The 26,381-nt window shown below is 40.3% G+C and overlaps 1 protein-coding gene across 1 annotated transcript in view; it reads right to left on the reverse strand.

Annotated features, from left to right (window-relative positions):
- ldlrad3 (low density lipoprotein receptor class A domain containing 3) overlaps positions 1-26,381 on the reverse strand; it is a 45,474-nt gene that overhangs the window by 12,099 nt on the left and 6,994 nt on the right. Inside the window, exon 2 of the mRNA XM_079808862.1 lies at positions 4,265-4,411. Within this exon, the coding sequence (XP_079664988.1) occupies positions 4,265-4,411 (147 nt within the window). The remainder of the gene's footprint in view (positions 1-4,264; positions 4,412-26,381) is intronic.

Here is a 26,381-nt window from a genome sequence, read left to right on the forward strand (position 1 = left end):
AATCCCGCCGTGGCGCGCGTCGCAAAACTACCAGATGAGGGAAAAAGAAATAAACTTTTTCTGTTTAAATATTTAACCTCAATTTCCATTAGTATTTTTTTTTTTATCAATTACTGTTTGCTATTGATTTTTCTTTTTGACAAAATACAAAGAAATTTCACAAATAAATACTTTTGAATGTTTTGGACTCGTTCTCTCTGAATCACGAGTATTGTTATATTTTTGCAATGTAGTATAACATTAGACCGAGATAAATTTGCTTACCTCACTATAGACGATGCAGCAGTTCTTCTGTCAAATGCGCCCTTAAAATAGCATAATGAACAACGCGCAACGCGCCACTGACTTTAGACTAGGTTTTTTCTGGTCAGTGGCGCAATTGTTTAATGGAACAGCAAAATAGCACCAGGGATTGTTTGCGCCAGAACACGCCTCCTTTTTTGCGCTGAACCGCCCAGGTAGCGCAAGTTCATTCACTAGTTTAGCGACGTGCTTCTGTGGAGGGAAAAGCGCGCTTTGCGCGGGTGCAAAATAGGAATGACACATGCATCGGTGTACAAAGTCAACTGCGCTGGGTGCAAGATAGGGCCCATTGTTTGTAGTTGAGTCTTGTGCTAGAGTTTGTGAGTGAACGCTCTGCTCAATCGCTCATGGTCCATGTCTCAGTTGCAGTAGGCCTATAGATATGATATGAAAAGTTATGATTTTTGTGGCTTTAAAGTAATAATAATTTTCTAAATGAACATGACGTGACGTGACTGGATAGTGCTTGTGCCATCATATCCACATCACTATGATCTGATATTTTCTGAATTGCTGTTTCGTCTCAGCTGTTATTTTCACAGTGTGTTTTTGTTACTGAGAGGAAAGTGCACAGCACATATTCATCTAAACGCCGCTCTCATCAGTGAGCATCGAGATGTTCCTTAACAGTATAGCGTTGTGGAGGTATTTCAAACTTCTTTATATCTATAAGCAAAAAGATTTTCACTGTTAGTATATCACAAAATGAATCTTTGCTAACTCCACACTCCCTTTCAATTTCTTCACCTTCTTCAAGTTTACTGTGCATTTATGCCATGTATAAGGTTCATAACTTCATTAAAACAATATATGAACTTCATAACCTTAGAGCTATTCTCATTGCGTATGGGTTTAGAGATGCTGCAGATTTCTCAGATTTCTCGTTGAGTGATCTGTGGTGTAAGGGCCGGTTAACACAAAATTGAGTTGTGTGTGTGTGACACACAGTCTCTGTTCATCTGTTCTCTTCATAAATCAATAGATGCATAATCTAGCCTATATGCTCATCCTGGAAGTTCATGAACAAAAACAAAAGCTATTAAATGTCTTATCGTTAAAATATGAAAATTAAAATGATGGGGTAATAATCATTTTTATGACCCTGTCTAAAAGTCTAACCACTGATCTCTACATTCTGTGATTTTGTCAATAGCGAATTCTGGCTGGCTTAGGCCTGGTGTGTACACCTGTCTCCCAAAGCTTTTCATCTATTCTGCGCATTGGTCAGCAATTACAGAAATGTATCTTTTCATTAAGGGATGATATTTGCCTCCTTAAAATATTTACTGGAGCATTTTTACCTTTACAAGGGAATTTTTTTCTAATCTTATTAGATTTGTGCGTCATCTTTTATGTAAACTCTCACATTTAATCAACAAATTCAGGAAGAATAAGACACTATAGGCTTTAACGAACCACATTAAATCTGTATCAAGAAAATCCATTTTCGCACTGCAGAAGTGGAACTGAAGCTGCATCAAAATCAGCACTTAAACGCATTTACACTACAATTACAATCACATACATAGTGCTACGAGATTGATTTATATATATATATTTTAAATATTGAAAAATAAAAATAAAAATCAATGAGTGAGTGATTGAGTCATTTATTGTACAGATTCATTTGCACGGCTGATTCATTAGGGAACAAAGCAAATGAAGCCGCAACATTTCTATGACACTGCAGCATCATTTTAAAAAAACATAATTCAACATATAATACATCCGTAAATATGCAATCTACTTCACTTTACTGCAACGCTGCAATCAATTTAAAGTTTGAGTTATTTTTATTCAGCTGAAGGCCACGCAGTATTGAACTGCTGTATAAAATCAATAACACATTTGCAGTTGTGCAGATGTCAGGGAAAAACAGCACTCTTGCTCATGTGCTTATCTGTAAGTAAGTCCACTGTAGGCGAGTTAACTGAACCCATGTGTAGTTTATTTAAAACTCATAATAGAATACAATAAACATAAAATAAACAAAAGGTTTCTTCAAGAAGTCGTATTTACCATGTTTTTCTATGGTAATGGTTCGCGCGCATAGTCTTTTGCATTGCATATACATATATCTGCCTAATACAGAATCCATACAGAATCCTTGATCAGAATCCACATCGGATCACAAATAGCCAGAGCCGGATTTAACACCTTCGACCGTAGAGAATTTGCGTGAGCCCTCCGCAGACGTAGAGGGACCGCCCAGCGTGATGAGTGAGTCAGAGCCCGAGGATAAGAGGACAGCGCTTACCACCGCCCCGGAAGAGGAGCCCCAGAGACCAGCGACCGAGGGAATGAAAACCAAGGACTGGCTGATAGACTTCAGTTAGGAGGCATTGACTCCCACCCTATCCCACCTGGTATTTGATTCATCATTGCTGTTTCGAGACAGCAATAAACATTGTGATCTGTCAGCTCTGAATTACCGCTGTTTAAGCACAGCACTAGGAACTGCCTGGATTTAGATTTTTCTGTTTTACCTTCATCGCTGTTTAAATACAGCATTAAGAACGATATGGGCTGTGATTCAACCATTTATCGACCTGTATCATACTTACCTTGATCCTGTCAAGTTTTGTGTTACCACCATCACTGCAGACTCAGCCAGTCCTCCAGTCCCACAGCTGCTGGAAGTTTGCAGCCTTTCGCCATCTCTGGGGATGCCATGTCGTGAAGTCGAGCCTCATGTCGTACAACTACCAGCAGCGCCGGTGCAAGGGGATCCTGCGGCTCCACCTCCAGCCTCGGATAACTCCGCTCCATCTCGGCCCATCAACCTGTCAGCTCTGCCTTGGCTCCTCCCACCTTCGGCTCCACCAGAGACCCTCGGCCTTACGGCTCCACCGGGTTCCCTAATCCCATCAGCTACCCCTTGGTCAGACATCACTCTACTTCCGCCACGGACTTATGGGCAGTCCACTGCGCTCCGTCCCTCCACCCCTATGGCTGCAGCAGGATCCTCCTTCCCTTCTCCTCTGTCCCCAGTCACACCGCCATCGCTCCCAGTCCTCAAGTACTCCTCCGGCACTCGTCAAAAAGGTTTATAAAGCTGTTTCCTGAGCAGTACAATCCAAAAGTATGCTTGTGCACATCACGTATTACAGAGGACAGCTTCCTGAACCTGAGACAGTACAACACCAGCTCTATACAAAGTGTATTTACCACTGTGAAACGTTCTGCCAAGTCGTGATCAGAATTCGACTCAGGCTCCACCATTATTATTAACTGTGTTTAGAAATGCTTTAGAAGCCTTGGAAGCTGAAGCTCGCTATTGAGAGGCGTTACATTTCTGACACATGATTGATGTGTTTTGCCAATGCACTGGGTCAGCTGACCAATCAGAGCACTCTGAGCTTTTTGGAAGGAGGGGCTTTGTAGAAATCCGCATGTTTCAGACAGACTGGAAATAGTGGAGCTGCAATAATGTGTCCATGAACTGAGATATTTTTGATCATCTTTTATTAATTCCTTTCTTTATTTTAGTTCAATCATGAGCATGTTGAATTAATTAATTTGCATAAAGTACAATTTTTTTTGTACATTATGCAAATGTTTTTCTCCAAATCCTCTGATTTCATTTTACTCCAAATCCACCAAATTCATTTTAAATCCAGTCGGTAACTGATGCGCGAGATATTGTGGTGCGAGGTGTGATACGAGAGACAAGAAAGAAGCACCGGACTCAAATACCCGGATGAGTGGTCATTATACAGCACTGCTATTGATGACAGTCATTATTGGGGAATAACTGATTACACTGAAGCAACAAGCATACTTGATTGTAATATTAATTCTTCTTCATCAGTTCATTCTTACAGTTAATTCCAATATTTATCACAATTCATTATACATAACCCCCTGAGCTAATTGGTACATAAGCAATGATTTTGTGAGCCGAAGCTGACATAAACTTTCAGAATTGTCCAGCTCTGTGTGCAGTGACAGCAAGACTTACGGCAACCCTTCTCGTCGCTCTTGTCGAAGCAGTCTGGAAAGCCGTCACACTGCCAGCCTCCGGGAATACACTCGCCATCCCCACACATAAAGTTTCCTGGAATGTTGCACTCTGTCGTAAAGTTATTTCCAGGAAGAATCTGGCAATCTGAAGAAAAGAGACAGTTTTTACAATCTTTCTATTGAAGATTATATGACTGGTGAAATGATTCCAGACACAATTAGTTAAAAAAAAAAGTTGGTCATTTAGTCTGTTAAATTAATTAAGTTGATCCAACTAGAAAGAGAGAAAAAGTCATCATCACTCATTTTAAGCAATTTCACCAAACTCAAACATTCTACGGAGCCCCTAAAGGGACGTAGTGGTGGAAAAAAATTAGGATGGGAGGTTATTTTTTTTCCAAATCGTTTGCGTTCCCTCGCAAAACTTTTGCGTTCCCCCGAGAAACTTTGTGTTCCCTCGCAACGATATTTGCGTTCCCCCGAGAAACTTTGCGTTCCCACGCAAAACTTTTGCGTTCCCTCGCGATATTTGTTAATAATGTCCCGCTGTCAGTGTTTCAAACAGCTCAGTATGTTGCGGAGCCCCTAAAGGGACGTGGTGGTGGAAAAAAATTAAGATGGGAGAATATTTTTTTTCCAAATCGTTTGCGTTCCCTCGCAAAACTTTTGCGTTCCCCCGAGAAACTTTGCGTTCCCACGCAAACATTTTGCGTTCCCTCGCAAAGATATTTGCGTTCCCCCGAGAAACTTTGCGTTCCCACGCAAAGATATTTGCGTTCCCTCGCAAAAGTTTTGCGTTCCCTCGCAAAGATATTTGTGTTCCCTCGCAAAGATAGATGTCCCACGGGCCGTTTCTAACAGCTCAGTACGTTAACAATGGAGCGGTTAGAGTTATTTTGAACTTGGATTTAGGCTATAGGCTATAAATAAATACAGTCAGTGCTTAGTTCAATGAGTTCGGTGAGCTAAACATTGTTAAAACACAATGTCTCTTTAACCTAGACAACAAGCTGCAACCTAATTGTCCTCAAAACGATCCTTATACTATAAATTGGACTAGGCTATATGAGCAGGCGGCTGAGAGACAAGTCCGAAGGGACTGTCTGCAAAGTGCAAAACCCGAAAAGCGTACTACAAGTCATTAACTTCAATGTTACACACTGTGTCTCCAAATTACGTTTACACATCAATGGTAACTTAGTTTGATAAAAACACTTGCTTTTGCTTTTGCATAATTGTTAGGATTTTTTTATTATGAAAAATATTCAGCTAACTTCACTGAAATGCTCTGTAGCCTACTGTCACCAAATTCAGTTCACACATCACGCTCTCCTGCTGGTTATACTACAACGCTTAGTTTGGCAAGTAATAGCACATAAAAATAATAAAAGTAATAGCACATGGCCATAGGCCTATTCTTTACACAAAAGATGTTGGTACCCAGCTAAAATACAGCAACCATAACTTTTGTATGATAATTTCTTACTGATTTTGATGGCATTACACTGTATACTGTATATTGTAGTAGGAGAGCATTGATGTGTAAACTGAATTGTTATTGCCTATTTTTTAGTAATGCTTTTCGGGTTTTGCACTTTGCAGACGGTCCCTTTTTACTTGTCTCTCATATTATAAGGCTCGTTTTGAGGAAAATTATGTTGCAGCTCGTTGTCTACGTTAAAGAGGTGTCATTTGTGTTTTAACCACGTTTAGCTCACAAGTTAATGATCCGGGAAGTTAAAATCTGTGAATACATTGCCAACTAATGAACTGTAGCCTATTTATTTATACTTAAGCCCAAGTTCAAAATAAAACTCTAACCGCTTCATTGTTGACATACTGAGCTGTTTGAAACACTGACAGCGGGACACTATTAGCAAATATCGCGTGGGAACGCAAATATCTTTGCGAGGGAACGCAAAAGTTTTCCGTGTGAACGCAAATATTTTTGCGAGGGAACGCAAAAGATTGGGGGAAAAAAAATTCCTCCCATCCTAAATTTTTTCCACCATCACGTCCCTTTAGGGGCTCCGTAAACATTCACATTTTGGTAAATAATAATTCGTTTTTTTTATTATTTATGGACTGAAGTGTTTTTTTGTTCTTTCTATTTAAAAGTATGAGAACGCATGCATAATGCACTTTTGTATGAACTGAACTACCCATTCTTGTTATTTATTAATGACATTATTTTGTCACCCACAAATATTATTTACTTATTCATTGATTGATTTATTTCAGGTTGTTGTAATCTCATGGCACAGAAAGGGGTGCAGTGTTTCAATTTGAATGGTGGCAAAAGCCAAGGCATTCTCTCTTTCTGATTCGCTCTTTTGAACTGCCCGCAAAACTGGTCACCTCCCTTTAACGTGTTCAAACAGTAAGTTTATTACAGACATCCCATCCTGCAAAAACTCATTTCAGGAAGCTCGCATAGCGCCCCCACACATGTCAAACTCCAGTCCTGGATGGCCAGTGTCCTGCAGAGTGTGGCGACAAAACACTAATCCTGAAGGTTCAGGTGTGTTTAATTAGGGTCGGAGTTAAACTCTGCAAACAGTGGCCCTCGGGGAACAGAGGGGCCATTACTCTACACCATATTCAACAAAACCTTTTATGCATTTTGGTGGTCTATCTACATGACAATGGCATTTTGGAGGCCTGAAAAAGTTTTTGAAAATGATACCGCTTTCGTCTCTGTGTAAACTAAAAAAATGTGAATTTGTGAAAACGGTGACGCCATGCTCGCATATTGCGTGTTCAGTCTATAACCATAGTGTTTCTTTACAAAAAGACAATCGCCAACTACTGGCCCGACAGCAGAATACAGTGTTTTTAGTCGCTCTCACGGATCTCCCGCTGTGAACGGAGATCACTTTGACAAAGTTATCGTCTGTATGCAAAACGCAAGGGAAAAACATTTCTATTTACATCAATGTGGTGTATACGCACCCTGAGTTTGACATCCCTGGTTTAGAATATAGTAGGAGAGAGCTGCTTTGTTTGTGTTGCTGAAAGATTATGATTTTAGGCTTCTGACGTTATCGCATTATTATTGCGCTTCCAAATAGTTTTCACTTGTTTGTGAAGCAAACAGTTAATGCAGTAATCATACCAGTAAAATTAAATTTCCACTTTCACAAACCAGACATGTGTAAATGCAAGTTTTGCCATTTCACAGGCTCCAGTAAAGTTAATTTACTTGCACATTATTGGCTCAAGCATGGCCCGTGCTCAACAGTTTCTCCTCTTCCATGCTTAAATGGCCCATGTGCATGCACATTTAACACTCTGAATTCCCTGAAGATTCACCTCACAAGCTTTCATTCAAGTGAAGAGCCAATTCTTGTCAAGAGGTGGCAAATGTTTCTGCTTTTTACCGTCCCTGTGCAGTTTTACTGATCTGTTTTCTGAGCGTGGTATGTTTCTTCAGCTAAGAGGACGTTTGACATACAGTTGTGGTCAGATTATTGGCACCCCTGGTAAATATGATCAAATATGGCTGTACAAAATAAATATGCATTCAATGCAATTCCAAAAATACAAAAACTTTCATTGAAGTAAAAGAATTGAAAGTGGGGGTAAATCCCATTATGAAATACATGCTTTTCTCCCTGTTTGCCATAATTATTGGCACCATTTTATTAAATACTTTTTGCAGTTCTATAATGCCTGGTGAGTTTGGAGAACACCTGACAAGAGATCAGAGAACTGCTCCTCATACTTTGAGTATATTGATATATATTGGTATTGGTATATTGGTATTATTGGTTGGTTTGATAGTAGATTCTTACATCTTAATATTGAAAAGACAAAAGAGCTATGTTTGAGGAACCAAACAAGAATATTAGCCCTGTATACAAACCAGTCATTATAAAAAGGGAAAACTGTAGAGCAGATCTCAAATTTTAAATATCTAGGAACAATAATTGACGATAAACTTAATTTTGAAAGTAATGTAGAGTCCATTCATAAGAAGGCAAGACAGCGTTTTGGACTAAGGAAACTGAGGAGTTTTAATGTTAGCATTCACATTCTAGCTATGGTATATAGATCAATGATTGAGACTATTCTTACATATAATACTGTTTCATGGTACAGTAATCTAACAGTTAACAAATAATTAATCAAGCAAATAAGATCACTGGACATAAACAACACTCACTTCAAGGCTTATTTGATTATTTTGTGTTTGTGTTATTAATGTGTGATGTGATTTCTAAACATTGAAGTATTTATGTCACCAGTGTCAAATACAAATTTTCGCTCTGTGACAAACAATGTACAAAATTTAAACTAAACGAAACCATGGCCCATTATAAGATTTCTATCAGAAGCAGTCAGAATTTGATTTTTTATCAGTTTTTTCCTGATGGGAGGTAAAAGATTCTGTATTTGCTAGAATCCATGATACCATGTTTCTGAACAAGATGTCCAGGACCTCCAGCAAAACAATAGCCCCACGACATTAAAGATCCAGTGGTATATTTAACCGTGGGCGTGGGGTACTTTTTATCCCCGTTTGCAAAACACACATCTGGTGGGCAAAAAGCTCTTTTTTGTGTGTCATCTGACCACAGAACCAGGTCCCGTCTGAAGCTCCAGGCATGTCTGAACTGAATATGTTCATTCAGAAGTTTGTTTCTTGAAGAGTGAGGAGGATTTATCTTGAAACCCTCCAAACAACATGTGGTGGGTCAGGGGTTTGGCTTTCTGACCTCAAGACTCAACTAATCTCTGCAATCCTCCATCTGTGATCCTTGGAGAGTCTTTGTCCACTCAAACTCTCCTCCTCACCGCATTAGGACGATATAGACACATGTCCTCTTCCAGGCAGATTCAGAACATCTTTAGTTGATTGAACTTCTTAATTATTGTCCTGATGGTGGAAATGGGGATTTCAATGCTTTAGTTATTTTCTTACAGACACTTTTGGTTTTCTGAAGCTCAACAATCTTTTGCTGAACATCAGAACTATATTCTGTGTTTTTTCTCATTCGGATGATGATTAAGGGAATTTGGTCCTTTCTGTTTCCTCAAATTTATACTCCTGTTGAACAGAAAGTCATGGCTGGACAATTTTGTGTTCCTAGTTGCCCTGGTGTGCTAAAAAATTTAAATATTAATGGGAATATACTTCAGAGATATTTTACTCATAATACAATCTAGGGGGGTTAATAACTGTGTCAAACATGTTTTGGAGAAAAACTTTTATTTTAATAAATGTTATTAAAATAACTGATTCCAGTTATTTTACTTCAAAGTTTTTTTTTAATGAAAGATTAATAGGATAAACAATGCAGATTTATTTTTAAAGCCATCTTTGATCATATTTATCAGGGGTGCCAATAATTCTGTCCACAACTGACCACATTCAAAACTAACATATACTCAACATTCAATTCTCACACATGCAGATATCAATGCATCAGACTACAATCCACAAGTTGCAGTAAGGAGTGACTATGATGTCCAGAATAGTGACACTGAAGGACAGTCATTCATCCTCGGCTGGCAGCAGCGCTAATGCACTACAAGAGCAACTGCAATATCGTTTGGCTCATTTCTTTTTGAATATGCAAACACTGCCCCATGTATTAGAATTATTTAGCATTTATGTAATTTAAATTTACTGTCTGAGCCTCTTACTAAAAAAGAAGCATAATTGCACTTTTAGTGATAGTGTTGTCAGAGAGTTTGTCAGTGTACAAATGTAATGTCCTTCACCAATCAGTAACACATGAAGCACATTTGTCAATCACCCAAAGGAGAAAATCCTTTTTTCAAACAACCCGGTCCTGCAGATTTGCGTTATACAACATTAGGAAGAGTAGACCCTTCCTATCAGAACAGGCCACACAACTCCTGGTCCAAGCTCTTGTTCTCTCCAGACTGGACTACTGTAATGCTCTTCTAGCGGGCCTTCCGGCATGCACTATCAAACCCTTGCAACTGATCCAGAATGCAGCGGCGAGGGTGGTCTTTAACGAGCCGAAGAGAGCGCACGTCACCCCTCTCCTCATCAGTCTGCACTGGCTACTAATAGCTGGGAATTTTAATGACCACAGAGAGTCAGGACCTCGGTTTAACGTCTCATCCGGAGGACGGTGCTTGTTACATTATAGTGTCCCCATCACTACACTGGGGTGTTAGGACCCACACAGACCACAGTGTGATCACCCCCTGCTGGCCTCACTAACACCTCCTAAAGCAGAAGCCTGGTTTTCCCAGGAGTCTCCCATCCAGGTACTGACCAGGCTCAGCCCTGCTTAGCTTCAGTGGGAAACCAGTCTTGGGCTACAGGGTGATATGGCTGCTAGTCACATTCAACAAGAATAAGTATAGAATAAACAAACAGATGCAGCAAAAACAGATTAACATTTTTATTTTAAAATAGCAATTCTGCAAAGTATTAACATTCAATAATAATTGAGCTTGGTCTAGTAAAATAAATGTACAGTCAGAGACTTTAGCATAACTCCTAAAAGGTAAAAACACTAAATAGCCTAAAAAAGTCAAATACAAAATGTAAACTACCTTCTGTAATCAACCAAAGATGAACAAATATTTCTGAATCCTAACTCTTGTAAACTTGGCAGCTTTAGAACATAACTTTCACCTTCCTACAAATGATCTGCTTCTGGAAGAATGCAAAGTATGACTGAACATGATCACAAATTTTTATCCAGGAAAACCAGTTGATTGACTTTATCTTGCTTGAGATTTGCCGTTTGGCATGTGACAATATTGCCACCAGTGCTGAAGGCTCTTTCTGAGGGAGCATGTGTTGCTGGAATGGAACAAATACTTTCTAGCAAGTTGGCTCATGGACTTTCCACCATTCCAGAGGATGCACCTCACTATCTGCATTTGTGTGGACAGGTAGCCCTTCAATTGTCTCTTTTTAGAGATGAGGAAGCAGACGCACTTACAGAACCTGAGGTTTTCAAAAAGCTGGCAAGTGATTTCTTTGCTTTCTTGGGTGGCGTTTGTTCTGCATCAGGGCTCTGTGGTGTGGAGGCAGATGTAGGCTGCTGAACTCTGTAAGGTCAGCAAGACTCCAGTGCAAACACAGCTCTGCCTTGTGTTCCCTCTATCTTGTCACTGTCAATGTGTTGGGTTTTGAACCTGGGATCAACAAGCGAAGACATACCCAGCAGGTCATCAGTGGTGGGATCCTGATATTTGGCAGCGATGTAATCGAGATCGTTTTCGTTGTCTTTGTTAGTTCAGTGTTTTCATCATTCAGGCTCAAGATGTGACTTTCAACAGGTAAAGCACTGGCTTTAAGTAGGACACACTCAGAAAGTCAATGTTTTATACCTCACCATTCCGCTCACTGGACTTTGGCTCAGTATATTGGCCTTCTGATGAGTGGTTCATCATTTACTGTAGGAGTGGCTGATGAGGAACGCCAGAGTCTCATCACGTCACTCCTGAATCCTCACACATCATGACCACCACACCACACAGTCCAAGTCCCTTAGTTCCTGAGATCATCCCTTTGTCCACGGTACTTCCTGTAGTGGCCACCACTATGCTGTGTGTGTGGGCCGTAAACACTTCCTCACGAGGCGGCGTCCGCTACAGCTCCTCAAGAGGCGGCAGAGTCTGCTACATCTCTATGGAGACAAGTTTTGGGAAAAACTGATGGGAGGTAAAAGATATAGTGGAATTAACTGATGAGTCTATGCACTTGGCCTGCAAGACTGAATACCACATAAACTTTCTTCAGGTTAAAATTAGCACCATTACATTGAGCACTACGCTCCCCTGATAAAGTGCTTTGGTCCTCTGGTTAATCTCTGGACCATTAGATTTGATGGAAAGCATATTACTGATGACTTTCTTGTTTTAAAGAACTCTTGTTTTAAAGAACTCTGAGTTACTGTACACTGAACATCTGCGCTCCTATGAGCGGAGAATAGATCAGCAAAAGGTTTATACTGTGAGGTATATGCATGAAATAACAGATCACATGCCACTGACTGATTATAAAGTGCCAGGCAGGCTATTTCTTACAACCAAACGTTCATGGGATGTAGGATGATATTGCACACCCCTAAACTGATTTTATTGAAAAACTTCTTTTTTTTTCTCATTCTTTCCCCTTTACAATAAGGTCTCATTTGTTAACATTGGTTAATACATTAACTAACATGAACTAACAATGAGCAATATATTCTTACAGCATTTATTAACTTTTGTTAATGTTATGTTAAATTATGTTATTAAAAAAGTTCATGCTAGTTCACTGTGTATTAACTAACGTTAACAGATTATCTTAAAAATGTATTAGTAAATGTTGAAATTAACAATAGTTTTACTTATTGATTATTAAATGCAGGTGCAGGTATTGTTCATTTTTAGTTCATATTAACTAATGTAGTTAATTAATGTTTACAAATAAAAACCTTATTGTAAAGTTTTACAAAATTCTAATGCTGAAAGATTCGTCTAATCCTCTCGACCTTAAACTGTGAATGCACTCGTGCTGGAAGTGAAAAAAAAGCTCAACTTTCATTTTCGCCTATAGTTTGAGGAGCCATAATTTGGCCATGCCTTGTGTAATTTAGTTAACATACAGTAGAAGACCTCCGCCATAAGGCTACTGTGAAGGTTATTGGACTGAATGATTGAGATCTAAGTTCTACTTGCACCAATGGCACAGTGTTACAGTCAGATGTTGATTTACCTGAGCGCCTTAGTAGATGTCTAGAAGTATTTAATAGGTCAATAATTTGTTTCAAGGCAGGGCAACAGCACATTTGAGAACTAAAGACATTAAGTTTTTCAAGAGAAACACAATATACAGCTCTGGAAAAAATTAAGCGACCACTGCAAAATTATCAGTTTCTCTGGTTTTACTATTTATTGGTATGTGTTTGGGTAAAATTAACATTTTTGTTTTATTCTATAAACTACTGGCTAAAAATTTTCCCAAATTCCAAATGAAAATATTGTCATTTAGAGCATTTATTTGCCGAAAACGACAACTGGTCAAAATAACTAAAAAAAGATGCAGTGTTGTCAGACCTTGAATAATGGAAAGAAAATAAGTTAATATTCATTTTTAAACAACACAATACTAATGTTTTAACTTAGGAAGAGTTCAGAAATCAATATTTGGTGGAATAACCCTGATTTTGAATCACAGCTTTCATGTGTCTTGGCATGCTCTCCACCAGTCTTTCACATTGATGTTGGGTGACTTTATGCCACTCCTGGTGCAAAAATTCATGCAGCTCGGCTTTGTTTGATGGCTTGTGACCATCCATATTCCTCTTGATCATATTCCAGAGGTTTTCAATAGGGTTCAGGTTCCTCCATCCACACCTTGATTGACCTGGCTGTGTGGCATGGAGCATTTTCCTGCTGGAAAATGTCCTCAGAGTTGGGGAACATTGTCAGAGCAGAAGGAAGCAAGTTTTATTCCTGGACAACCTTGAACGTGGCTTGATTCATGCATCCTTCACAAAGACAAATCTGCCCGATTCTAGCCTTGCTGAAGCACCCCCAGACCATCACCGATCCTCCACTAAATTTCACAGTGGGTGCGAGACACTTTGGGTTGTAGGCCTTTCCAGGTCTCCATCTAACCATTAGACGACCAGGTGTTGGACAAAGCTGAAAATTGGACTCATCAGAGAAGATGACCTTACTCCAGTCCAATCCTTATGGTCTCTTGCAAACCTCAGCCTGGCTCTTCTTTGCTTTTCATTGATGAAGCTTTTTCTAGCTTTGCACGACTTCAGCCCTGCCCCTAGGAGCCTGTTTCGAACCGTCCTCGCCTAGCACTTGCCATTCGAATGAGTTGGCGGTCATTCAGGTCAGTTGAAAGTTGTTTTTGCCCTCTTCCGGTCTGTAGCTTTGTTGGCCCCAATGTCTGCTGCTTGACCTTGTTCTTATGAACCGCCGTCTTTGAAATTTTAAGGATGGAAGCAACCCGACGCTCACTGTATCCCTCTGCCAGTAAAGCCGGAATTGAACCCTTATTTTCCTCACTCAAAACTTTCCTTTTCAAATCTTCTGGCAGGGTCAATAGTTATTTTTTGATTCCAATTACTTTTGAGGTACTACTAGCACTGTTCTTTGCCATCCAGCTGGTTCTATTGCAAGAGGATAGTGATGACCACAGCAGTGTTTTTTATACTTTTCCTCATTAAATAAGATTTGGTTCAGGTGATCACTTAATCAGCACCTCATTCAGCAGAATTGTTGGAATTCAACAGACACTGGAATGGAATGGCTGCCATACATGTAGAGATGCTGATTTAAGAAAAAAATTGCAGTGGTCTCTTAATACAAAATTTTCCAGAGCTGTACTTGAGCAGATGGCGGCTGAAATGTATGGTCACAAATCGTACCCTAGTGGCAAGCAGAATGGTAAAGCAGCAGAGGCTCTTGGGAACAAGCATCCTTGCTTTAGGGGGCTTCACACTGGGCTTATTTGCTGAGGTCCGAGTGTGATTGTTTGCGCCGCTCCCCGCCGTGCTGGTCTGGTTTCACACTCAACTTGATTCTATTGAACACTGTTGCATCACAAACGTGCACAGTGCATGATAGAAAACAGAACACAGTCAATATATTGTGTTTTATTGATTTGGTGCTATTATGCACATCTGAGTAAACGACACCTGAGTTTACTGTATGGGCGTCGAATTTCTGCTGCTTGTAAACAGACTCTTTTGAGGAGACAGTGGATTGCCTCGGGTTCGGTACCTCCATGCGCATCCCCGGTCCACAAGACAGAACCGCAAACCGTGCCCCATTTCAAACTAAACAGCTAGCGTGAAAGCACCCCTAAGGTAGGGACACACCAAACCGACACCAAAGAACTACGCTGATGAAACTCGACTGTGTTTTCGCCTCACGTCTGGGAAAAAACATCACCTGAACACATCAAAAGGACTGCTGTCAACTAGCATGTGCGTTCTGCGCCTGTGTGTGGAGATATACTTGTCTGTATACATCATTCAAAAAGGGAAAGCCAAACTAAGACTGCAGGTATACAAACCATAAACAGCAGCGCTTGCTCACCATTTTGAATATCAATCACGCTGATCACGTTCTTTATTGCACTCCGCTCATGTTATTAAGAAAATATTTGTGCATTGTTGCTCAGGGAAGATGACGTAAAATTATAACCGTCATGACTTCTTTGCTTGATTTCATCACTTTTGCTCTTGTTCTCATGCACTGGCTTGTTTGCTAAACTGAACAGCCAATCAGAGTTCTCTCTCTCTCACCGACGGCCCAGCGCCGATTCTACACAGTGAATCGGCAAAAAAAAAAACAGACGTCGTCCAACTAGAGCCAGTGGTGCAGCCAGGCCCGATGGCTTGGTGTGTCCCTGACTTTAGAGACTGGTTCATACATGGGATATGATGGCTAGAAAAACAGTCTGCACTTCAAGATGGATAACTACAGGGCAAAATTAGTAGATCCAATCCTAAGTAAACTTTAAGTGGCCAAAAAGAGGTAGGGAAAAAAACTTCCTTCCTAATTTGAGAAAGGTAAAGAAATCTTCTGAAAGCTCAAAGTATAGATGACTGACTAGTAAAAAAATAGAGACATGATTCTCATCAATAAAAGATTGTAAATTTGGGACCTCCCATTGGCAGAACTACAAGAGCGATTGCATGCATTGTCCTGACGCATACATTGACATGTGCACGGGCGCAAACTCACATGAACTGGTGTGGAGAGGCTGTATGCGTATGTTGTTTTGTTCATTAAAATGGTGCTCGCTACTATCCTGGATGCTACAAATTGTATAACAAAGTAGGATTACATTTTCACAATCTCAAAGCGGGAAGATTGACTTTTCACAGATTCCCAAGGTTTGATCTACTGTACATCATTACGATCGGCCGCTCTCCAGACTGTTGTGAACGCACTGAGGACTGTTTGCAGAGGCTGTGGATTAAAGTTAATAATGTTGTAAATAATGTTCAGTTTCTTGCACAGGCCGTGTTGTTTCATAAGACAGGAATGTATCGTCAGGAGCCACGAATATTAATTTTGTTTAGCTTGTATATGTTTTTTTGACTCTCAAAGGTATGGATACTGTCATATACACTCACCTAATTGATTATTAGGAACACCTGTTCAATTTCGAAAATGCCTTGTTGATGCTAGAGGTCAGAGGAGAATGGGTCGACTGATTCAAGCTGATTGAAGAGCAACTTTGACTGAAATAACCACTCGTTACAACCGAGGTATGCAGCAAAACATTTGTGAAGCCACAACACACACAACCTTGAGGTGGATGGGCTACAACAGCAGAAGACCCCACCGGGTACCACTCATCTCCACTACAAATAGGAAAAAGAGGCTACAATTTGCATGAGCTCACCAAAATTGGACAGTTGAAGACTGGAAAAATGTTGCCTGGTCTGATGAGTCTCGATTTCTGTTGAGACATTCAGATGGTAGAGTCAGAATTTGGCGTAAACAGAAGGAGAACATGGATCCATCATGCCTGGTTACCACTGTGCAGGCTGGTGGTGGTGGTGTAATGGTGTGGGGGATGTTTTCTTGGCACACTTTAGGCCCCTTAGTGCCAATTGGGCATCGTTTGAATGCCACGGCCTACCTGAGCATTGTTTCTGACCATGTCCATCCCTTTATGACCACCATGTACCCATCCTCTAATGGCTACTTCCAGCAGGATAATGCACCATGTCACAAAGCTCGAATCATTTCAAATTGGTTTCTTGAACATGACAATGAGTTCACTGTACTAAAATGGCCCCCACAGTCACCAGATCTCAACCCAATAGAGCATCTTTGGGACGTGGTGGAACGGGAGCTTCGTGCCCTGGATGTGCATCCCACAAATCTCCATCAACTGCAAGATGCTCTCCTATCAATATGGGCCAACATTTCTAAAGAATGCTTTCAGCACCTTGTTGAATCAATGCCACGTAGAATTAAGACAGTTCTGAAGGCGAAAGGGGGTCAAACACAGTATTAGTATGGTGTTCCTAATAATCCTTTAGGTGAGTGTATTTTCTACATGCCATTACCCACCCCTTCTTGCAATGTTTTCTCAGATCTGCATGGAGTTTATAGGATTGCTGGCAAGAACCTTAAAAAGGTTTACGAGACCCTTGACCAACACTCTTGGACATTTTCAGAGCCAAAAACGGAAGTTGCTGGTCAGCTCTTAAAGAAACTCTCTGAAGCAAATGAAGGTTAGTTAGAAGACCCAATAATTTATTATTTATTTTAGAAGAAAGTAAACTGATATGAAACCTGTATAGACTTCATTGTTGTGTAAATGTGCTGAACTATTTAAAGACTGTTATGAATTCCATAAAAATAATCTATCAATAACAAGTGGTTGAATTTAATAAAATGTTATTTTTTATCAGAGACAACTGAGGTCCAAACTCTTGAGCTTCAAGGACTTCCCCTCGTGTTTGGAGATGACTCCCCTGCTTTCTTTAAGACATGTCTGGTAAGTATTTGAAGTAGAAAATAATGTAAAGACATATACTGTACACACACTCTCACACATACACATTCACACTCTCCATCACTCACACAGTCTCAATAAGCTTGCATGCATGGGAATTAATTTTAATTTGTTAATGTTTCCTCACTGGATGTCTGATTCTTGGTGTGCCAGTGGGGATTGTAATAGTTGAAGATGGGACAACTCTTCAGCCCCTAACCTTTCCACATTTGTCTCCCTCCTCGATTAGATTAGTATTTGAGGGAAAAGTGGTGATGGACAATATACATGACCTTCCTGGAGCAATGTGCCTTCTGTTCGGACTAATTTGTGCATTACACCTGAATTACCCCAAGTAATCTCTACTCTCTATAGGGCAGAAAGATCTGCAGCCTAAAATACATTTGGTTAAAATGGATAAAACTTCAAATTTTTGCACACTACCATTCATTGTTACTGTGCAAATTTCAAAATTCACATTTAGGTGACTGTTAACATGTCTTTTTGAAAATGTGACTGTTAAATATGAGCTTACCGTTATGAGCATTGAATGTGAATATTATACATAGTATAAACCTAATAAACCTGTTGATGTGAAAAACAATACTTGTTTTAATGATTTATACATTATTTATTACAAGTAAACACCAATAAATAAACTGGAATGTTGAGTTTAGTCTCTTTGCCTTTTTAAGTTTTCTGTACTTAAATATTTGAGTTAATTCAATGAAGAGACCCTATTAGGTCAACTCAATTAAATTGAATGGTCAATTTCATCATTACTCAATTCAGGGTTCCCACTCTTTCATGAACACCAGATTCAAGGACTTTCAAGGACTTTTTCAAACACCATTTATTTTATTTTGAGCACCTATCAGATTCATAACCCAGCATATGTAGCATCACGAAAGACCTCTTAAAGTAGGCTACTTAAAGGAACATGCCAACTTTTTGGGAATTTAGCTTATTCACCGTATCCCCCAGAGTTAGATAAGTCCATACATACCATTCTCGTCTGACGCACCCACCACTAGCCTATCTTAGCACAAAGACTGGAAGTATATGGCTCCAGCTAGCCTACTGCTCAATAAGTGACAAAATAACGCCAACATTTTCCTATTTACATGCTGTGATGTGTATCGTTACATTGTGTACTAAGACCAACCGAAAATGAAAAGTTGTGATTTTCTAGACCAATATGGCTAGGAACTATACTCTCATTCCTGTGTAATGATCAAGGAACTTTTCTGCCGTACCATGGGTGCAGCGGAGCAATGATATTACACAGCACCTGAAAATAGTCCCCAGCACTCTCTCTGTTCAAGCAGGTTGTCATGTTGGTTATGTTGACAGAAGATAGAAGTTTTCATGCGCTGTGTATTATCATTGCTCCACTGCACCCATGGTACGGCACAAAGTTCCTTGATTATTACGCAGGAATGAGAGTATAGTTCCTGGGCTAGCCATATCATCCTAGAAAATCGCAACTTTTCATTTTCAGCAAGTGTATGTACTGCTCTCCATGGGTTCAAGTTTTTTTCCCCGCTACGTCCCCTCCACCCCCCGAACATAAGCAATGTTTCGTTCTGTCTTTGATAGCACATATACTGTAGGACAATATTTGAAATAACACCATTCTAAACTAAATTTCTTTCAAATTTAATTCAAGAACTTTCAAGGACCTATATTTGTTTTCAAGTACTTTTCATGATGTTGATGCCTTCTCAAGCCCCGTTCAGCTGTGTTTGTGATGTCTGAGCGTGACCGTTTGCAGGGTTACTTTATTTTTTTAAATCCCACTAAGTGCTACTAGAGTCACAGAAACTAAATACTGTAAGCACTAAGCTCCGTGCGATCAAGTGTGAGCGGCTGCAACGTGAAAAAAATCATTCAGAGATCCAACCCGAGTCCTGATAACTATCAGAAATCACAATGTCTGTGTCCTGTATCGACAACTTGCCATTGCAGACTGATCTCATGAAATGGCGTATGTATGACACACCAATTCGTTTGCCATTTTGGCGTGCTATCAAGACGCATAATCGGTTTTTTGGCATGTTTATCAAAGCCGTTTCATTCTATCCCCTACACAGCCCCTACCCCTAAACCTACCCATCACACACACACTGCCCATAAACCTACCCATCACAAGAAACATTCTGCATTTTTACATTTTCCAAAAAACATAATTTAGTATGTTTATAAATCCATTTACATTGTGGACACACACACACACATAATGTTTCGTTTCGGCGTAGACATTCACTCGGAATCACACGGCGTAGACATACATGCAGAGATGATGGTTCGTTTCGGCGTAGACATACACGCGGAATCACACGGCGTAGACATACATGCGGAGATGATGGTTCGTTTCGGCGTAGACATACACGCGGAATCACACGGCGTAGACATACACGCGGAGAATATAGTTTGTTTCGGCGTAGACATACACGTGGATAGCTCAAAATGCGTACAGATAACACGCCATTTGGCTTTAGAAAGTGCTGTGTATGTTTACGCAAAGTCATGATGTCATGTTGGCCATTGCTAATACAGTACATGTGGCTTATGTAGATTTCAGAAAACAACTTGCTCACAAATATTACATGCAAATATTGCATAACCATGCCACGGCGGGCCAGACTAAAAACCTCCCATAGCTTACCTCGTATGGCTGATGTCTGTTCTAAACAAGAGTTGGAACAGGGTTGGCTGGGTTTTGAATTGAAGATGTTGATAATATCATCATCTCTGTTAGTTCACTTTCAAATGACAAAAGTGTTATGGCGTCCTGACATCTTTGTCAAAACGTGTTTCTTACTTAAATGTGTCATAGATGGCAGTTTAGCCATTTTTTTGTAACAAAAAAGGCGCTGCTAGTTGGAATCGAATCCGGATATTGCAGTGAAGAAGAACATAACATTACTACTGGCGTGATGTAACTGAAGAGATGAATTTGCATATTTTTATTAATATTAGAATAGAGTTCTAAAGCATGACAAAATAAATCACATTTAAAATAATTATTGAAAAATTGTTAACCCTTTAGGCGCCAGAGGTTTTTTCCTAAAACGTTAGATTTTGACATCTTAATTTCAAAAGGCTATATCTTAAAAGTGATAAAAGATAGAGACTTTCTGTGAATTAGAGAAATATTAAGGATGACCCAAAGTTTATGTAGGGATTACATTTTCCCTTCTAATTTGCATATTATGACGTCATATGGTGGTGGTCATCTTGGATTATGGAATTTTCATGAAAAGTCACATATTTAAATGATAAATGCAGCACTTCTTTCCCCCAAAATGTCCCTCACCTTCTGTATGCTATATTGCACAATACTGAATGCTCAGGTAAATTGTAAATAGTAAACAAACTGTGTAAATAGTTACTAATAAATGGTAGAAACAAACCGAATGCATGTAACGGTTGGCCTTTTGCTGTAGAGACTTTCCATTTATACAGTAGGCACTCTGATTCCATGTATGGGGCACATGTATATTATTCATATGACACACAAACACAAGTAGACAAGACCTGTTTAGTTCAAAAGATCACTCGCCACGGCAAGGCAGAGATCATGAGTGAGATGACGAGACAAGACGAGAGACAGACGCGCACGCGCGCGCCTGCCGCAGTGTGCACAGTTCGGACTACTGTCATTGCGACTCCCCAGCCTGCCTCCACGTTGCCCCTAACTGTATTTGCAATACACGATTCGTGGTTCAGCTGCCAGTGTGAATGCACAACGCGCGGCTCCCGCTCTCCATACATACGCACCACTCCTGCCCTGCCAATGCACCTGCCTGCGCGTGCGGTGTGAAGCCGGCGTAACACGCCTTCTAACTTCGCGATGAACACTCCGACCCTGGGAAACACCACTGTGTTCCCACCACTGACATTGGGCAAAGGACCATCTACATTGGGCAAAGGATTCACCGTTTGTGCTTGGTGTAGGGCTATACTTTCACTTTCAGAATCACGTAATCTTCTGAAGGCAGATATTCCCCTTCAGAATCAGGGTCCGCGAATAGAAGACCCAACGCTTCATTGCGGGTAAGCTTTATTGATGCCATTAGAAATTAATAATAATCTAATTCTAATGCAAATACTTGCTGACGTTGACAATATTGCTCTGATAAAATGGCTCACTTGCACACTAGCTCCGGTTTTGTTCGCACTGATTCAATGCGCTCTTGCTCGAAGATTTTGTATAGAAGCATGACGTTTTTTTGAGTCAGGGATTAAGTATGACATGTCTGCCATCTAGTGGAGGGGAGGTCGAACGAAATTTGACACCCTATTTGACAAAATCGGCTGTTTTATTCAGTGCCGCATCTTGTCGAGTAAACTCGACTGTGGCGCCTAGAGGGTTAAACTTTAGAAAATAGTATTATTAAAAAATATATATTTCCCTGGATCTGACAGGATGGGCAAGCTCTCAATCAGGCCCACCCGTAGCTACGCTAGTGATACCCGGGTACTCGGTTCCAAAACCTCAGGTAACTTTGAGGGTATGCAAGTAGTAACAATGGTCATTTTTCATTTTCCATTTAATTTTGGATTGTCTTAAAACATACCAATATTAATAGACTGAATAAACAAGCTACACACCATGCGTAATATGATAAATAAGAAAAGCTTCGGGAGTCCGTTCACAAAACAGCCTCACAGAAACACACGCAGCAAACTGATATCAGAGCATTCAGCAAAAAAGTGCCTTTTGACAAGCAAAGCAACAGATGCAAGACATAAAGCTGTGACTGCCACCAATTACATCAGAAGACATGCTTCCAATTCAAGAGGTTGAGAGAGAGAGAGTTTCAAGCAGAAGAAGACTTGAGACCCAAGAAATGGGAATATTTCAGTCAAACAGCTCTGCCTGAATTGTATGATTCATGTCACCAAAATCTGGTGAAGAAACTGTGGAAGGTTTCACATTTTGCCACAACAACTGATTAATGGTCCAGAAGAACCTCAGAGCCATACCTCTCCATTTCATCCGTGAAGCCTGTGTCCAAAACAAGGAAGCCTCTTCCACTTGTGAATGTGTAGTCCTGCTGTCATGCAAACCATGTGGTCGTAGCAGCGACCGTGATGCCAGCTCATCTTTCAGACCTTGGCCAATGATGTCACCTGTGAGCTCATCTGGGAAGTAGATGTTTGCAAGTTTCGTCCTCCCATTGCTCAGTAATTTGGGAGCTGCTATGAAATGCAGTTGAAGTGAAATCTTGTGTTTGTTTGTATGTTTAAGATACAAAAGTAGACAGAAAGCACAGGAACCTTGTGCCAACATGGCAAGATGATGAAGAGACCGTAAGCAAAGCACCTGATCCTCTGCTAGAGTTTACAGACGCTCTTTCAGGGTAGCAAACTGTCACAGTTTCTGATGAAAGCAAGTGTCGATTCTCAATTTTATGAACTGATATGAATTCTTAAATCCCAAGAATCGATTAGTCTATCCTGTTTTCAGTTAATGAATGAACATTGTTCTGCCTCCCATCCAATAAATCATAGTAATCTTTGTGCTATTGTTGCCCTTGGACTGCTCTAGCCGCTTCTATTGCCCTCATTTGTAAGTAGCTTTGGATAAAAGCGTCTGCTAAATGACTAAATGTAAATGTTACTTTTGATATGGAACAAAGTCTCAGATTTGAAAAAGTACCATTTTGGAGCTGTTTAATGTGGTGTGACAGATCGCTGTGCACCTCAGTTCAAGAGAAGCGGCAGCGCGCAGCTCACGTGAACTGATCATCTCTTCCGCTCCAAATAAACATTAATGAATGTCTGAAGGACAGGTACAGTGGGGAGAACAAGTATTTGATACACTGCCGATTTTGCAGATTTGCCCAAAAAAAAAGTCTGTAATTTTTTATCATAGGTACACTTCAACTGTGAGAGACGAAATCTAAAACAAAAATCCAGAAAATCACATTGTATGATTTTTAAGTAATTCATTAGCATTTTATTGCATGACAAGTAGGGCTGTCAAAATTGCTCAAAAATGACGTTTGAATACTCCCTCTAAAAAAAGCACGAAAATTCGAACTATTCGAACATCTGGTTGCGCATTTTATCAATGACGCTCTTTACGTCAATAACAGGACAAATGAATACAAAGAGGCATAACTACTTATATAGGTAGTCTAGTTAAGTTTAAACATATTTGACAACGTATTACCTACACAAAAACAAGTAAATTAACTAATGGCTAAAGACCGCAGACCTCACTCTCTCTCGCGCTCACGCTCTCTGCGCATAACGGTTTAAATGAACAAACACATTTTGAGAGCTGATCAAGAGTTTTGTGCTAGCAATTTAAGGTCGCGACTCTTGTCCCAAATATAGCAGGCTTCATTCAGTGATTGAAACAAATATTAATATACATTTTTTACAGCATATTATTGAACGCTCCGAGCGAGCTGTGCTGTGGTAAACATGGAACTTTTCCTTGACATGAAACGGTAAATAATCAAACCAGTGGAAGCAGTGCATTTATCCTTTATTCAAGCAATATCTATTCAGTCAGTACCTCGGTTCCATTGCTTGACAGAACTCCCTGAAGCCCCATCCACCACACTGATCGCTCTCATGTCCTTACAAATGAACAAAATTAATTTCTCCGTTATGGCCTCTTGTCGTGTTGCAGACAGAGAAGCTTGTGGCGGCGATGCAAAGTAAGGCTGGTCCAGCTTGCACATGCAAATTAGTTTAATTTGTATTTATATTTACAAAACGAGCCTACAAAAGCATAAAAAAAGCCCGTTTAATAAAGAAAAGTTTACGAAACTAAGTGAAAACTCACTAAAGTGTTTAGTGAAATTAGGAAACATTTAGATATCATAAATTGAGTTGTATAAGTTAACGTTACATTTCTACATACATTTTGTTCTCATGTCACAAGTAATATCAAGGTTTATTTTGATCTGTTTTACATGATTCTTTTGTAGTGTGGTTTTCGGTGAAGTGTACTAAAATAAATATCGTCACCTGTGTACATTAGCCCACTTCTTCTCGACACTTTTCCTGATAGTTTATAGAACAATTACTCCGAGTCGCCAACTGTCGTTTCAAAGAAAAGCACAACGGCGAGCGCGTCAAATATAAACACCTCGTCCATTTGGGGAGGAGCGCGCGCAGTCAGCAGGGGCTCGCGCTGCGGAGACAGGCCAAAGTACACAAGGCTTCACTCGCAAAGCAGACAGCCACGCCTCTACTACCGCGGGCGTTTTTTTCCCCACATTTTTTTATTTATTCGAATATTAATTTTCACCTTCGAAATTCGTTTTTTCAAAACTATTCAAATATATATTCGAATTTAGAATATTCGTTGACAGCCCTAATGACAAGTATTTGATACATCAGAAAAGCAGAACATAATATTTGGAACAGAAACCTTTGGAACAGAAACCTTTGTTTGCAATTACAGAGATCATACGTTTCCTGTAGTTCTTGACGAGGTTTGCACACACACTCTCTCACACACACTCTCACACACTGCAGCAGGGATTTTGGCCTACTCCTCCATACAGACCTTCTCCAAATCCTTCAGGTTTTGGGGCTGTCGCTGGGCAATAAGGACTTTCAGCTCCCTCCAAAGATCTTCTATTGGGTTCAGATCTGGAGACTGGCTAGGCAACTCCAGGACCTTGAGATGCTTCTTACAGAGCCACTCCTTAGTTACCCTGGCTGTGTGTTTCAGGTCGTTGTCATGCTGGAAGACCCAGCCACGACCCATCTGCAATGCTCTTACTGGATACAAGATCTGGCGATACATGGCCCCATCCATCCTCCCCTCAATACGGTGCAGTTGTCCTGTCCCCTTTGCAGAAAAGCATCCCCAGAGAATGATGTTTCCACCTCCATGCTTCACGGTTGGGATGGTGTTCTTGGGGTTGTACTCGTCCTTCTTCTTCCTCCAAACACGGCAAGTTTTTGTCTCATCAGACCACATGACCTTCTCCCATTCCTCCTCTGGATCATCCAGGTGGTCATTGGCAAACTTCAGACGGGCCTGGACATGCGCTGGCTTGAGCAGGGGGACCTTGCATGCGCTTGAGGATTTGAATCCATGACGGCGTAGTGTGTTACAAATGGTTTTGTTTGAGACTGTGGTCCCAGCTCTCTTCAGGTCATTGACCAGGTCCTGCCGTGTAGTTCTGAGCTGATCCCTCACCTTCCTCATGATCATTGATGCCCCACGAGGTGAGATCTTACATGGTGCCCCAGAGCGAGGGAGATTGACCGTCATCTTGAACTTCTTCCATTTTCTAATAATTGTGCCAACAGTTGTTGCCTTCTCACCAAGCTGCTTGCCTATTGTCCTGTAGCCCATCCCAGCCTTGTGCAGGTCTACAATTTTATCCCTGATGTCCTTACACAGCTCTCTGGTCTTGGCCATTGTGGAGAGGTTGGAGTCTGTTTGATTGAGTGTGTGGACAGGTGTCTTTTATACAGGTAACGAGTTCAAACAGGTGCAGTTAATACAGGTAATGAGTGGAGAACAGGAGGGCTTCTTAAAGAAAAACTAACAGGTCTGTGAGAGCTGGAATTCTTACTGGTTGGTAGGTGATCAAATACTTAAGTCATGCAATAAAATGCCAATGAATTACTTGAAAATCACACAATGAGATTTTCTGGATTTTTGTTT

The sequence above is a fragment of the Gobio gobio genome (genome assembly GCF_949357685.1).
Source record: "Gobio gobio genome assembly, chromosome: 25".
In the NCBI taxonomy this organism is placed as follows: domain Eukaryota; kingdom Metazoa; phylum Chordata; class Actinopteri; order Cypriniformes; family Gobionidae; genus Gobio; species Gobio gobio.